A 15,659-nucleotide genomic window follows, 5' to 3' on the forward strand; every position below is an offset into this window, starting at 1 on the left:
TTAATTGGCCACTCCAAATTGTCCATAGGTATGAATGTGAGTGTGAATGGTTGTTTGTCTATATGTGCCCTGTGATTGGCTGGCCACCAGTCCAGTGTGTACCCCGCCTCTTGCCCGAAGACAGCTGGGATAGGCTCCAGCACCCCCGCGACCCTCGTGAGGAAAAGCGGTAAAAAATGAATGAATGAATAGTGAGATCTATTGGAAGTCTGCATTGTGGCAGTAGCTATTTAAAAAAATGAATAGCAAATTAATAGCCATTATGATGGTGATTGTTCCCAACAGATGTTCTTTCATGGTTGCATTTTACTACAATCTGGTGTCGTTTACATGCCAGGTGCTCATGACATTGCTCCTGTGCACCACCAGTTTGTTTTGGTTCTGTGCCAGCCATGCTAAACATTAACTTGGGTTTCACTGAGTGGTGATTTAGTTGAGGTTGGCGTACTCCGGTTTCCTCCCACATTCCAAAAACATGCTAGGTTAATTGGTGACTCCAAATTGTCCATAGGTATGAATGTGAGTGTGAATGGTTGTTTGTCTATATGTGCCCTGTGATGGCTGGCCACCAGTCCAGGGTGTACCCCGCCTATTGCCTAAAGACAGCTGGGATAGGCTCCAGCATACCCGCGACCCTCGTGAGGAGCAGCGCTATAGAAAATGGATGGACGTTTTAGCGTGATTAATGCATATTCGTACATCTTGTCAAGCCACACCTCTTTGTCATGGCAACAGACAGAGGCACAGCGTATTATTGTAGAGTCTGCTGCTCTTTTTTTTTTTACTTTATTCTGATCTGAACACATGAAAAGCAATGCAATTCCAACACCATATATGTATCTCCAACTCACAAACACACCTCATGGTTCCTTCCACATCAAACGACACTTCCTCATTGTCACCAGACGACTGCGAGACTTTGTAACTATTAATGCAAAAGTACAATCAGTGTGCTCGGAAATCCCAGAAAATTCACTCTTCTAATTTATCTTTCTTTCAATAAAACAGTTAAAAGTGGGCATATTTCAGACATAGCTGCAAATGGTAATTAATCGTGATTAATTGAAAACAGCAATTGTCTGAATTAAACGTGGTTAAACGTTTTAATCATTTGCCAGCCTTATTGATGATTTGTGCTAGTTTTTGTGCAATTAATTTACTATTAGTAGTAGTTGTGATAATGGCACCCTATCTGTGTATTAGTAATAGTAATGGTGGTCTATAAAGTATACATATTTTTAATAGTAGATACCTATTAATACTTGTAATGGCTATCATTTGTTGAAATAATTTTGTTTTATATTGATAGTAATATATTTCTGCATTGTAATTATTACTAGTGATACATTTCGTTAGCTATAGTAATTTTCTATATAGGTAATTGAATAGTAATACTTAGTATTATACTGTAACTGTCAAACACAGACTCTAAAACGTCTACAGACATCTGGGGGGCCCGGAAGGTAATAATCGAGTGTTCGGGATTCATCGGTAAACTTCGGCGAGGTCAAGGAGAGGAAGTCGCAGCCCATGTTAGGAAATGTTTCCCGGGGCAGTCAGCTGGACTCAGCAGTGTGTCGCGCGGTCACTTCCACGGAGGTCCATTGTAGAAAATCCCACTTAAAAAAAAATATCGACTACATTTACGACGCCAGCGTCATGGCTCAAGCTAAAATACAAGCCAAACTCAACGAGGTGTCCTGCAGCAAGTTCAACAGAACTTTGTCTATGGCGGACCGGGCTGGACAACTTTTGGCCGGTTTGGATCAGCTGGAGATAAGGTAATGGACTGTAGATCATACTACATACCTTATATATGTATGCGTGTTCTATTGTTCCAACTTGTAGTAATACTCGTGTGTTTGAGCCAGGGTGGAGGCTTTACGGGAAGCAGCCTCGGCCATGGAGCAGGAGAGGGAGTGCATCCTGGAAATGATTCAATCTTTACAAAACAGTCAAGAAATGCACAACATCAGTGCTGGTGAGGACACCACAACAGTACTACATATATAATATATGTATATATTGCTGTTCTTATTATCATATTGTGTACTAAGTAGGTGATTGTTTTCTGCACCTTCAGTGGAGAGTGGGTGTTGAGAAAAAACAAACATGGTGTTTGTTTTTTTTTACCCTCCACCCACTCTTGTGTATGAATGTACATTGCTTTCACCAAGCTGAAATATGATGGAAGGAACACTGGTTAATGCATCACAGCATATCATAGCAGTCAGCCAGATAACAATGCAAGTGTGCCCTCCAGTGGATGGAACCATTGAGCGCGTGTGAATTATTTAACCTTCATTTAGGAAGAACAAAGACAATGGTTCTACTTGTGTTAATAAAATGTCTGTAGGCTAATTTAAAGCTAGCGTGTTGTTTCACAGGCGAGAAAGAAGAGTTAACACTGACCGCCGACCGTCTAATGGGTCGTACGTTGTCGGTGGAGATCAACGTGGGCACCATCAGGAGCAGCCAGCAGGAGGAGGCCCTGCGCAAGGCCACGTCCATCATCGACGACATCGTTGAAAAGCTCCTGGCGGACATGGCTGGCTCCAGGCAGCGGCTCCTGGCCCTGCACTCGGCCTGCGTGACCGAGGCACCGCCCGTGCCCGTCGACCAGAAGTTTCAAGCCATTGTTATCAGCTGCGCTCTGGAGGACCAGAAGAAGATCAAGAGAAGGCTGGAGATGCTGCTGAGGAACGTTGAAAACGCACGGAAAAATATTAAGATCATGGACCACCATAAGGTAGAGCATCCAAAAGCCAATGGCAGTCAATGAGATCACATCCGATCTCCTGCAGCCTCTTAGGCAGATGCACCAATACACAGACCCACGTTTGTTTTGTACCTGGGGGCCAAAAATCTAGCATGCCCTAACATGTTCATTTTTGGCCATTTTTGTATGAAGACAATTCATAGTCGCATTCATTTCAAGATTTCAGCTCGTATTTGCAGAAAGATGTTTTTGTCTGAATGTATCATGTGGTTCAAATAAAATGACACCACGTATATTTGTCTATTGTCTATACACTATTATGGACTACAAAGAGTATCAGGCAGTTTGGAACTTCTAACGCAGGGGTCTCAAACTCAATTTACCTGGGGGCCACTGGAGCTAGAGTCTGGGCGAGGGTGGGCCGCATCAGGTTTTCCAAAAAAAACAAAAAAAATGCATTTATTAAAAACAGAAAAATGAATAAACTTTGCTTTGGTTCCGATTTTCTACAATAAAAGCTCTGATAAAACATTCCACTGTTCTCAAATATCTTACTTTTGATTTTTCTGCACAAAATAAAATGAAAAATAATTAAACAAATCAAGAATAAAGAAAATCAATCAGTAATAAATAAATAAATATAATAATTATAAAACGGCAAATATTAAAAACTTAAGAAACCACATATAGTTGGTGGGTAGACAAATTATTTTTTCCAGATTAAAATGAACAAAGCATTATTAGAGCCCTGTAGACATGACAAAACACGACTATAGTCACATTTATACTCTTTTTATTTACAACATATTGCGCAACTGCAGGGTCTTGAGACACATGCTAACTCGCAAACTCGAGAGCTAGCGACCTAAACGGTAGCCTTCAAGTTATTTCCTTTAAACTTAAATAGCCAAAAACTTACCACTTCCACACGGATAGGGAGGATAACTATTAACAGTTATTTAACCTTTAACATGAACATTAATCAAACGTAATAACTTTTTCTGGGTACATGATACCATACAGCATCCATATCAAACTAGTGCGGGCCGCACTAACATTAAACTTTCATATCAAGGCGGGGGCCTCAAACTAGGGTCCTGCGGGCCACATTTGGCCCGCGGGCTGCGTGTTTGAGACCCCTGTTCTAACATCTTCCTTGTCAAGTGCACTGTTCATTGTCGTTTTCTAACACTCTTTCTAACAGTATATACTATTTTAATATGCTAGGAGGAGCACGGTTATAACATAACATTATAGTATGTATTTGTAGCCTCCATTTTCCTTGTTGTCATGGTGATGTGATCTTTTGGCATTGCTGCTTTCTCAAGTCTGGTGTTTTCTGTGACGTCAGCGTTGTGTTTTGTCTCATTTATGTATGTATTTATTTGTACCTTTCAGCTTATTTCCCTGTTTTGAATTAATAATCATATTCATTCATTCATTTTCTACCGCTTTTTCTTCACGAGGGTCGCGGGGGTGCTGGAGCCTATCCCAGCTGTCTTGAGGCGAGAGGCGGGGTACACCCTGGACTGGTGGCCATGCCAATCACAGGGCACATATATACAAACAACCATTCACACTCACATTCATACCTATGGACAATTTGGAGTGGCCAATTAACCTAGCATGTTTTTGGAATGTGGGAGGAACCCGGAGTACCCGGAGAAAACCCACGCATGCACGGGGAGAACATGCAAACTCCACACAGAGATGGCCGAGGGTGGAATTGAACCCTGGTTTCCTAGCTGTGAGGTCTGCACCTAATAATCATATATAATAATAATTTAAGAATGAAGTCATAACATTACTAGCAAAATAAACAATTTTATGAGAATAAATTCAGAATATAATGAGGAAAAATGTATGTAACGTTGGAGAAAAGAGTGTTTCAGCCATCATTAATCAATATTATCACTTTCTTTTGTTTTTATTTTATTGTTGATGTAGTGTGGAGGATCTTGGCCTGATGGTTGAGGGAAAAGCATTGAGTCAAGAAGGTATTTCCATAACGACGTATTTGCAGAGCTTGTGAATGAAGTGTTGACTGGCACGACATAAAAGAGCCTGACAACAATGTCATATTTATTCCAGATTTCCCACCTTCACCATGTTGACCATGACAGCCGGAGCATAGCTGAGTGGCACATGTTAGCTTACATTGGATTCAAACTAAAAATGCAACAATAATTTGTAATTTACATCAAACTTTTTTTTTTTTTATTCTAAATAAATGCAAGAAAGTACACACAGATTCATCCAACACCTCAGTGGCAGCACATGTCACTATGATTTATCTCTGGGTTATTATTAATATTCTCTGATATGCTATTTTACTGATAAAGTGCGTGAAATCCATCCCATGAAAAAGCAAAAGAACAAAATAAAGAACAGATTCCGTACAAATGTGAAGGGTTGAAAATATAAGACGATGTAAACACGATTAAGGCATTGTGGCGTTGCAACCGTGAAGGAATGAGACGTTCACTGATTTTTCACAAAAGGTTTTTGCATGCAATACAATTACACCACTTGGTTTTTTTCTCTTTTTCAAGAGTATCGTTGATAGTGTTACATCATTAAATGTTTGAATGTTAAACACAAGCATACCGGTGACAATCAGTTCCATGTGAGCAAAAATAAATAAATGTAAAAAAGTCGTTTTAATAATGATTTGATATTTCTGCAACAGCTGTGTTGCTGTGCTTGGTAAACCGACCTAACTTTTATATTCGGTAGAGAAGCTACTGGATCCAAGTATCTTTCTTACTGGGAAGCCTGAAAACTGAAACGAGTTCGGACTAACTCGGCAGCACCTCTGCTGGATGCAACCAAGTGGCACCCGATCAATTCTACACAATCACTCAATGCTTAAAGGGGACCTATTATGCTCATTTTTTGCTCCTTTGTATTGAGTTGTGGACTCCTACGGAGGAGCTACACACAATAACCCGCACACAAAACTTTCTAGATCTTACAGATTCAGCACCTCTCTGCAGTGTTGCCATGGATCTCCTGCTTCCCACCCAAACCATCTGTTGAATTTACTCCACTCCTGCCCCCCACGGGTATACTAGTCACACTTCCAAGCGCTCCTGATGACTTCCAGACTTTGTCCGATTACTCACACAAAATAAACACAGGACACGGATAAATTGTTACTTGCAGCTTCTGACTCTTCAACATGACCAAGTAACGTTGGAAAGGTGTCGGACTTCACAAAAGAGTCTTGTGTGCAGTTGACAGATGAGCAGATTTTTCTCTTGCTAGCCAGGAATCTTAAACTCCAACCACTCGTGCCTGATGCTTACCGTTTTAGGCAAGTTAGCTTTCCCTCTCATCTGAACAAACATTTCCAGGAAGCCATTGCTCCGTGCTCACATGGTGATAAATTTGAAAGTGTAAAGCAGATCAGGGGGCGGGGCTGCTGGCGTACAGCGTGTCCATATAAGGAAGTCCGGGTTACATTGACATTAGTAGAACTCAGTGTTAGAAAAAAGTGTAAAACCGAGCGTTTCGAGCCATCCCAAACATCCTGATCTGAAACGTTGGCGTGGTTTAACAAGAGAATACAACATTCTAACGACATTTATAGGTCAGCAAAGCGGAAAAGCATATATTACGTCCCCTTTAATGATCAATCAATGATCAGAGCTCGCAATCTTGTCTTTTCTAACATTGCTCAGGGTGCATTCTCTACAAGAGTACAATACAAAACAATTTTTTTTAATAGTTTCACATACTGAAAATAATTCCAAATGCTTATTAATGGCGAACGAAAGTGTAAATGAACATTTAAGACATGATGTTGCAAGAGCAACACTTCCCTGTTCTGCCATGAGTTATTTCCTGAATTCAATAGCCTCAATAACCCAAAATGACGCCAAAGAAAGTCGCAAATGCCAGCATTTTGATAAAGAATGTGAGAAACACTATTGAATTCAAGAAATAACTCACGGCAAAACAGGAAGGTGGTGTCATGTTGATCTCATTGTGTCTCTGGGAACAGTTATGAATTCAGTGAAGGTATTTATATGCATTGAGAATTGAATTGATTTATGTATGTAAATCTATATTTATGCAGCTATAAAAGTGTGTTTTGTGTAGGAACCAACCGCTGATAACATCCTCGACACAGCCGACATACGTTTCCGGTTGCCATTTTGTTGGCAAGCTACTCACGCATGTTACACTTTGCCTTGAACGCATCGGCGCTATTAACGCTAGCTGAGCGGTTTGCTCCTAACTACGATTACAACATTTGAGTTAAAGAGAGCCCAGTCATTATTAAAGTTACTTAAGTTATCGATGTGTTTTCACATTTCAGAAATAACAGCCTCTCTCCAATTAACCCAGCATGATTAAAGACCTTATAATAGAGCAAAACCTCAACAGCCAAACAATAAAGAAGTGTTGTGCTTTATATAACGTATGGAAAGGTCTAAAGTGTGCTTGGTAAAGGATTAATTAAGATTGAGTAAGGAAATCAAACAATGCACAACGATGAGCCAATTCAAGAAACAATACAAGCAGTTGATGTTTGCTAAATCCAAGGATGAAGAGTCTTGAACCAGTCATGATGTGCTATATACAGTAAAGTCTCGTTATATCGATATCGGTTATAACGAATTACTGCTTATTACGATACTATTTTCATTTCCCGGCAAATTTCTAGTCTTTTATGATATAATTAGCTCCGTTAGTACATACCCGGTTATTATGATAATCCGGTTACTACGATGCCCTTTTCATCTCCCGCCAGCCAATTTGGTCTGCTTATATCGATACAAAAGCAGCTTAAATCAATCTTTGCTTAAGGATTTCAATACCAAAAAAGAACACGGCGAACGGCTGCTTCCAGTCAACTTTATTTTTCACACTTCCACCACCAGAGTGCAGCACACACAGCGGAAAACACCCGTCCCTCGCGCCTACCCCTCCGGGTGGCAACACCTTCCCTATCGATAGTTCCGGGGTGAATTATGTTCCGGTAACCGGTAATCACTACAGCGTAAGTTTATTTTTATTTACTGTAGTACAAAATTTATTGTAGTACAAAAGCATGCTAGATACGCAATCCATGAACTCAAGGAGAAAATTACATGCCATATCAAAGATCCGCCCACTTTTAATGCAGTTCGGCGCAGGATCGGATATATGGATAGTCCGGTTATATCTGTATTTTTTCCAACTCCCGAGAATATCGATATAACGAGACTTTACTGTATATCACTATATTGACACTTACTATGGTACCCATTATGGCATTGGATGCTCATATCACCGAGTACTTCAGTACGAGGTGCATTATAAAAAAAAAAAAAAAAACCTTAAACTGTATAATGGAAAGCAGGAAGTGAACAAATGTAACAGTTATGGGATGCACTCAATTGTAATCTGATGCATGTTCAAATGAAATTAAACCATTACCAATTAAAGTTGTACCAAACATTAGAACCTCCAAAGTCAAACACCCATAAAGTACTGTAATATACCTCGAACCAAGGTCCCGTAAGTGATCTCATTTTCCAAAGTTAAGGATGAACTGCACATGCATGTTTTTCCATTAGTTGTGATGCCACCACCGCAGGGTACCGGTGATGGCAAAGGGGAAAAGTGTGATGATAACCATAGAACAGAAAACAAAACTTACTGCCATTTATCACAGGATGTGTCTATACACGGTTAATAAAGATTCACTACTTACACAAATCAATTTTACAAGACGTGTATTCATTCCAGCAATACATATAAAACACCACTAGGTGTCAGTATTACTGTGCAAATGGTTTTATAGATGGATGCACTTTGGAGGTTCCATTGTTACTCAAATTAAAAACAGCAATGTCATGCAAGTATGTCAGCATCCTGTTAACTAACGTTAAATGGGGTGGCGTTTACATCCCGACGCACATGTTACCATATGCAGAGGCGCCACAATTCGGGGAAATTTATTGGCCGTGGACAACACGTAGAGGACGTAAGGTGATGAGTGCATCATGTGACTCGTGCGCTTCATGTAAGGCGCTCGTATGTTTCACTCACCGGGGACGTTCGTGCGTGGGCATTGTACGAGGCTCGTGCAGCCCACTCGCTTCGATTGCAAAATGCCTGCAGCTCCAACGGCTATGGTTGCTAGCAGAACCAGAGTGTTAGCCGGGGGAAGCTGCCGCCCGTCGCCAGGCAAGGCGCATTCACATCGGATACGCTATATGTAGAGCCGGTTTGATGGTTTCATAATCTGCGTGGGCCACATGCGTGTGTGTTGCCATTTTGCCCATTTTTGCACGTAGCAGCACGTACATTGGGATGGAACTCCCCCTTAAAATGTGCTTAATAAATCGACAGCGTGAAGCACATATTTTTGGTTAGCGTAATTGATTATTTAAAAGTTACATTCAAATCCAAACATAAAGTCATTGGCACCATGAAGCTGTTAACACTTCAATATAGCATCACTCAACACTTGTATGAGTTGTATAAAAATACATCTAACCGGGCGAGTGATGCTGAATTCAGGAGGGAAACTGTACGTGTACTGGTGAGTGTCTTAAAATACTCAGCATGTCTCGGGTAGTACATCAAAAGATGCAGCAAAACAATGACCAATCAAACAACGAGAGGGCAGGGGAACATGAGAAGATCAAAATGGGCTTATGTTGTTAAATGGGATTATATGATGTTAAAAGTTAAACACATATGACAGTAAAAATACAGTAGATCCCCAATTTCCACAGCTGTGCTGTTCAACACATACAATGGAGTAATTGATATGCCTTTTAAAAAAATGTCACACACGAATCACCCCTCCGAAACCTCCTGCTCACTGGACGTTGACATTGTCCTCTGATTTCAGATCAACACTTGCAATAAAAGTGATTGTTAGAATTACTAGATTAGATTCAGCTCCAGAACGCTCTCTTGTTCACCATCGAGGGAAGCTAAAATGGTTCTCACCACGTGTGAATGATAATGATGAATCAGAGTCACGGGGGCCAGCGTGTCTCCCAGCAAAGACGATGCATTCAAGGAGAGCCGAACAAAGTGTGAAACAACATAGCAATGAAGTATAAAGAGTGGGATATGTATGCTGTACATTTTACCTGTATTATCACATGAGAAATAGTCAAATGAGAAATGATTTATGTGGAAAAAACATTCCACAGGGGAAAAAAAATGATGAAAAACACACACAAAAATTCAGCAAATTTGCATTCTGTAAATGCTGATTCCCAATTGGCGGGGGATCTACTGTAGTTATTGAATCATGCAAAATAAGTATGAAGATTGTTATTAAAGTAGCATTAGTGAGATGATTCCCAGTCTCTGTTTCTAACTTTGGTTTCTAACCGAGGCTACCTGTCCATGGTCAGCACAAAAATGAGCTCATGTCGTCTTTTAGAGGAGGCTGCAATTCCCAAATGGATTTTTACTCTTCTTGGTCCTTTGTTTGTTAGGTCGCAGTGTGATGACTTCTCTGCCGTTGCTTGAGCTCTGGTTGCAGACATTACTACTTGTGGTATTAAAAACACCTACATGGGACAACAGTACATGACGGACGTTAGGCCGGGAAAGGAAATGTACATATGATGTACGGATGATGTTCTTACCTATTTTATTGCTGGTGGTGTGTACCGCCTCTGTCTCCTCTGCTGTTTGCAGTTTGAGTTGTTGAAGATACTTCTCAGCTAAATACTTAAACACTGCAAACAAAAATAGCAACAAATAACATTCCAAATTAACAATATTTTTAAACATTAATATAAACATAAATATAAACAGCCAAAATGAAATAACTAATATAATATATATATAACATTATATAAATATATATTATTGTATTATATTATTATATTACATATATATATATAATATTATATAATTATATATTATTATTATTATATTAATTATTTCATTATATCATTTATATTAATGTTTAAAAATACTGTACAAATTAAAAATAATTATATAATATAATTATTATATAATTATTATATTTTATATTATATATTGTAATATATTATATATATATTTATATATACGAATAACATTCCAAATTAAAGCCTTGTTTACAATATTTTTAAACATTAATATAAACATAAATATAAACAGCCAAAATGAAATAACTAATATATATATAACATTATATAAATGTATATTATTGTATTATATTATTATATTACATATATATATAATATTATATAAATATATAATATTATATTAATTATTTCATTATATTATTTATATTCATGTTTAAAAATACTGTACAAATTAAAAAATAATTATATAATATAATTATTATATTTTATATTATATATTGTAATATATTATATATATATTTATATATACGAATAACATTCCAAATTAAAGCCTTGTTTACAATATTTTTAAACATTAATATAAACATAAATATAAACAGCCAAAATGAAATAACTAATATATATATATAACATTATATAAATATATATTATTGTATTATATTATTATATTACATATATATATAATATTATATAATTATATAATATTATATTAATTATTTCATTATATTATTTATATTCATGTTTAAAAATACTGTACAAATTAAAAAATAATTATATAATTATTATATATTGTAATATATTATATATATACATTATATATTATAATTATATATATATATATGTATGTATATATACAAATAACATTCCAAATTAAAGCTTTGTTTACAATATTTTTAATTTTTTTTATATAAAATAATATATTTTTCAAAGTATGGAATGTGAAATACTGATGTTAAAAATATAAACAACGTTAACTGGAAAACACACTAACTGAGGCTCCGCTGTACGTGCTATACAGCTGTACCATCATGTGCCTTGCGACACGCGTCTTGTGAAGGCAGAATATTTAATACAGCTCTTGCAGTGGCTCCAATTGTGCAAGTGTATCTCTGTATGCGAGTTTTATTTACCAACTCCATGTTTGGAAGGTTTTGTACAGTTTTCAAGAACTTACCCTCTGTGACATTTAGGTCTTCTTTTACTGAAGCTCTGTAAAATCTCAACTTAAGCCTCTTTGCCAAACCCTCTGCCTCCTCGCTGTAAAGGAAATTAAAAAATGACTTACTATACATTTCCATATGTAACTATACTGTTACATAACCTACTTTTTTATAAGCGTTTCTTCCAGGAGGTCAATTTTATTCTGCACCAGGACTGTTGGAATATCTCCCACCTCTGCTTCTATCTTCTCCTTCCAGTTGTCTATCGCCAGGAAAGAATCCCTGTCTGTAGTGGAGAAGACCAGCACACACGCTTGGGCGCCTGTAAAGTTAAACACACACGGCAGGCGCCATGCATAATTTATTCTTCACACCTGCACGTTGTCGGAACAAGGACACAGGAGATTTGCTTTGCAGGTTAAATGTAACACCCGTGGGACACTTCATTAGGTACACCTGCACAAAGTAATCAGATCCACTTCATCACAGACCACAGATAACTTTGTTGAGGCTCACTATTAAAAGACGTCAGTAACAAGTCGAGCAATATTCCAGACATGACAGGTACGCTGGAGCCTATCCCAGCTGTCTTCGGTCAAGAGGACTGGACTGGTGGCCAGCCAATCACAGGGCACATATAGACAAACAACCATTCACACTCACATTCATACCTATGGACAATTTGGAGTGGCCACTTAACCTAGCATGTTTTTGGAATGTGGGAGGAAGCCGGATTACCCGGAGAAAACCCACGCATGCACGGGGAGAACATGCAAACTCCACAGAGATGCCAAGCAAGAATCGAACCCAGGTCTTCCCGATCTCCAGACTCCTGGGACATACTTACTAAATACTGAACGGTGGACTGCAGACGTGCCATGAATTCTGTACTGTATTGTATAAAACGCCACTTGACTGACAGCAACACGTGTCTTACCGCGGTAGTACGCCTTGGTGATTGCATCAAACTCCTCCTGGCCAGCGGTGTCCCACAACATAAGGCGGACATCTTCATCGTTCACGCTAAAACCAACGGTGCAGCGAATGAGAAGAGATAATAATAACTGCTCTCCAGTCACCATGACAACACAATCCCACAAATTGTCACCGACTGCATCAGGGTCTATCGTGGCTTACATGATCTGTCTTTCCAGAAAGTCCACTCCGATGGTCTTCTTGTAGTCCTTGGTGAAGACTCCTTTACAGTAACGCTGGATCATGCTGGACTTTCCCACAGCGCCGTTGCCCACCACGACCACCTTGATGGCCACTTCCATGTCCTCCTCCAGCATGGTGGCAACGGACCTGTCGCTGGTCTCACTTTCTTGTGGGCGGAGCTCTTACTCACCAATGGGATGCAGGCACATAAATCCGCTGTAAGAATAAAATTAAAATATCTTATAAAGAAACTGATTTTAACTCACTTCATCCCAGACATTTTTCAGAAAACAACCTTTCCAGTACAGATAATTTTAGACAAACACAAAAAGTGCTTTTTAACATCAACGTAAACATTTATTTACAAATATAAACACCATGAGCTATTTACAATGTTCACATTCGGAACTAACTGTGTGTGCATGCATTCAAATGTCTACAATGTTTAACCTTCTGCACGCTTCACTCCTCCACTCTTGCCCACTTCCTCCTTCCTTTTTTACAGATTTTTTTCAAGGCGGCATTTTTGTGATGCAAATGTATTGCTCTTTTGAAAGCATTGTGTTTTAAGAAGCCAAACTTTTTACTTGAGTTGCCCCACCAACTAACCGGAACTTTGTTCACGTTTCACATAAGGATTGTGAATGATGGGCAAAATACCCCCAAAAGTGCAGTTCCCCTTCAATTGAAGACTGCTGGTCAACAGTGTGCGTCAAGCACTCAATGGTCCAATAATGCCTTGCAAACTGCCACTTCCATTTTACTGCATTATTATTCATAGTAGCGATCCCATAGTTTATAATCCGATTGTCACGAGAGAGCTTTTCGAAGTCTCATCAAGTTTTTATCTTGCAAGATCTTGACACCCCTACTATTTATAAAATTATCAATTTTGTAGTGAGAGCATCAAAAACTTTTTACAACCTGTTGAATATGATTTATTTACATTATTAGAGCTTCTAAACATGAAATAACACCCCTATAGTAACATTGACAATTGTATTATCCATTACAGTAGACATAACAGACAAGTTTGTGCAGCAGGGTGATCAACAGTGATGGTGATCAATGATCAATGATCACCACAGTGTCTTCAAACTACTGTCACACGGCGAAGAATTATTTTATTACAATTTAACTAACCTGGAAACATGCAAACAAAATAAATAGTGTGGTGTGAATGGTTGTTTGTTTATACGTGCCCTGTGATTGGCTGGCGACCTGTCCAGGGTGTAACCCACAGCTGGGATAGGCTCCAGCATACCCGCGGCAGAAAATGAATGAATGAATGAAAGTCATATACGTATATAAGTAAGGCAGTGATGGGTGTAAAAGCTTGGAACATGAATACATTTATTTTACAGCGAGTTTGTTTGGAGAGGCTGTCCGATATGTTTATTCTCCCATCAAGAAGCTGCAGACTCCACATGATAAGTCGGACTGTGGCATGTTTGCGGCTGCTGGGTGTAACGCTAAACAACATACTGAAGGAAATCTGTTCCTGATGGACACTGGCAGTGTGATCGTGGCGACCAACAGGCTGCCAGGAATCCACTCACAATGTGTACGCCACCAGAAACATATTAGTCATTGAGAATCATTCGGGAGGATGACGTTCACAAGTGAAACTAAAAGCAGAAAAATGAAATATTTTGGAAAGCAACACATGTAGATATGCTCAGATGTTATACTGTAGATAGATTTGAAGAAAAAAAGTGTATTATTAGTATGAACATTTTAATAACTTTTTCCACAAACAAATTTTCCAAAAAATGAAACTTTATTTTGTTTCTCATATTACTTCAAAAACACATTGTATATATTTTAAGTCTTAAGCCACTAATGGAAAGTTATTTTTCCTGATATTAGGAGTTTATTCTTGGAAAATTTGCTATTTTTTCTTATTATATTAATATAATAATATATAATGTAATATAATGTAATATTTTCACTCGATACTGGTAAAATCACAGCTGTTTTTTGTAATTTCCCAACTTTCTCCTTGTGAATTTTATTCCCATAATATAATGATTTTAGTCCCATACAATTATACTGTACCTGCTTACTGTCTCTCCACAGCTGAGCACCACCACAACCACACCTCTGAACGCAATTACAGTGCTGTTATTTCACGCAGGCTCCCACTTAGCGCTGTTAAAATCGAAAGTGAGGGGATTCCACGGACAATCTGACATGATTTATGTCCGCTCCTTTTACTGACGCCTGTAGCTTCTTCATCGTCTTTTCTTCAAGAGGCTCCAAAGTGGCCAGCAGCTGCTCACGTCTACGTGCACTTCTGCTGGCCAGCGTGGGTGACAAGCAGACAATCAAACCAAAGAAGAAGACATATTACTTACCTTTACAATCAGGTTGAAAGTCACTCGGTGTCACACACCATTAGATGAAGAAAGTGACTCTTGACTTGCCCAGGTTAGCTTTTCTAAGGAGAGAAAACGCTCCTCCTGATACTCTCGTCTTGCAAAAAAAACTACTCACACACATTAAGATAAGCTTCATAAGATCACCGTCGATATGTTATTAATATCTGTGCCATTTTCCAGCTCGAAATGCATCGCCCCCACCCCGATCTTCAAGGATCCAAGCTAGCGACGTAGCGCATATGAGAGTGGCTAGGTCGCATTGCTAGCTCGCTAATGTTTGTTGCTAGGCAGCAGAGACTGGCGGAGAGCGACGTTACGTCACTTCTAGAGACTCATGGGAGCGGTTGTAGTTCCCGTTTGTAGAACTACAAGTTACAGTTTTACGATACAATGCGGTCTATAAGGTTATTTATTCACTGCTGCC

The 15,659-nt window shown here is 38.7% G+C and overlaps 2 protein-coding genes across 2 annotated transcripts; one reads left to right on the forward strand and one right to left on the reverse strand.

Moving 5' to 3' along the window:
• The first annotated feature begins 240 nt into the window (after window positions 1-240).
• On the forward strand, window positions 241-3,279 carry bag2 (BCL2 associated athanogene 2). The gene is made up of 3 exons (XM_058059036.2): window positions 241-1,781; window positions 1,872-1,981; window positions 2,388-3,279. The coding sequence occupies exons 1-3, from the start codon at window positions 1,531-1,533 to the stop codon at window positions 2,780-2,782; spliced, it is 756 nt and encodes a 251-aa protein (XP_057915019.2). The 5' UTR covers window positions 241-1,530; the 3' UTR covers window positions 2,783-3,279.
• Window positions 3,280-7,087: 3,808 nt separating this feature from the next.
• On the reverse strand, window positions 7,088-15,509 carry rab23 (RAB23, member RAS oncogene family). The gene is made up of 7 exons (XM_058059143.2): window positions 15,212-15,509; window positions 12,834-13,070; window positions 12,634-12,719; window positions 11,862-12,018; window positions 11,711-11,793; window positions 10,327-10,419; window positions 7,088-10,248 (listed from the first exon to the last, which is right to left on the reverse strand). Exons 2-7 carry the CDS (start codon window positions 12,986-12,988, stop codon window positions 10,115-10,117), a joined length of 708 nt encoding a protein of 235 aa, XP_057915126.1. The 5' UTR covers window positions 12,989-13,070; window positions 15,212-15,509; the 3' UTR covers window positions 7,088-10,114.
• Between the last annotated feature and the right edge of the window lie 150 nt (window positions 15,510-15,659).

The sequence above is a fragment of the Doryrhamphus excisus genome, linkage group LG20 (genome assembly GCF_037039965.1).
Source record: "Doryrhamphus excisus strain RoL-2023G ecotype Guam linkage group LG20, RoL_Dexc_Guam_v1.1, whole genome shotgun sequence".
In the NCBI taxonomy this organism is placed as follows: domain Eukaryota; kingdom Metazoa; phylum Chordata; class Actinopteri; order Syngnathiformes; family Syngnathidae; genus Doryrhamphus; species Doryrhamphus excisus.

Excerpts from the sequence above, each read along its gene's own strand:
- bag2 (XM_058059036.2), top strand. The coding sequence starts at position 1,531 with ATGTTAGGAAATGTTTCCCGGGGCAGTCAGCTGGACTCAGCAGTGTGT. Across the intron at positions 1,782-1,871 it reads TTGGATCAGCTGGAGATAAG|GGTGGAGGCTTTACGGGAAG; the intron begins GTAATGGACTGT and ends TGTTTGAGCCAG. Across the intron at positions 1,982-2,387 it reads AATGCACAACATCAGTGCTG|GCGAGAAAGAAGAGTTAACA; the intron begins GTGAGGACACCA and ends GTTGTTTCACAG.
- rab23 (XM_058059143.2), bottom strand. The coding sequence starts at position 12,988 with ATGCTGGAGGAGGACATGGAAGTGGCCATCAAGGTGGTCGTGGTGGGC. Across the intron at positions 12,720-12,833 it reads TTTCTGGAAAGACAGATCAT|CGTGAACGATGAAGATGTCC; the intron begins GTAAGCCACGAT and ends CGTTGGTTTTAG. Across the intron at positions 11,794-11,861 it reads GAAGAAACGCTTATAAAAAA|CGAGGAGGCAGAGGGTTTGG; the intron begins GTAGGTTATGTA and ends TTTCCTTTACAG.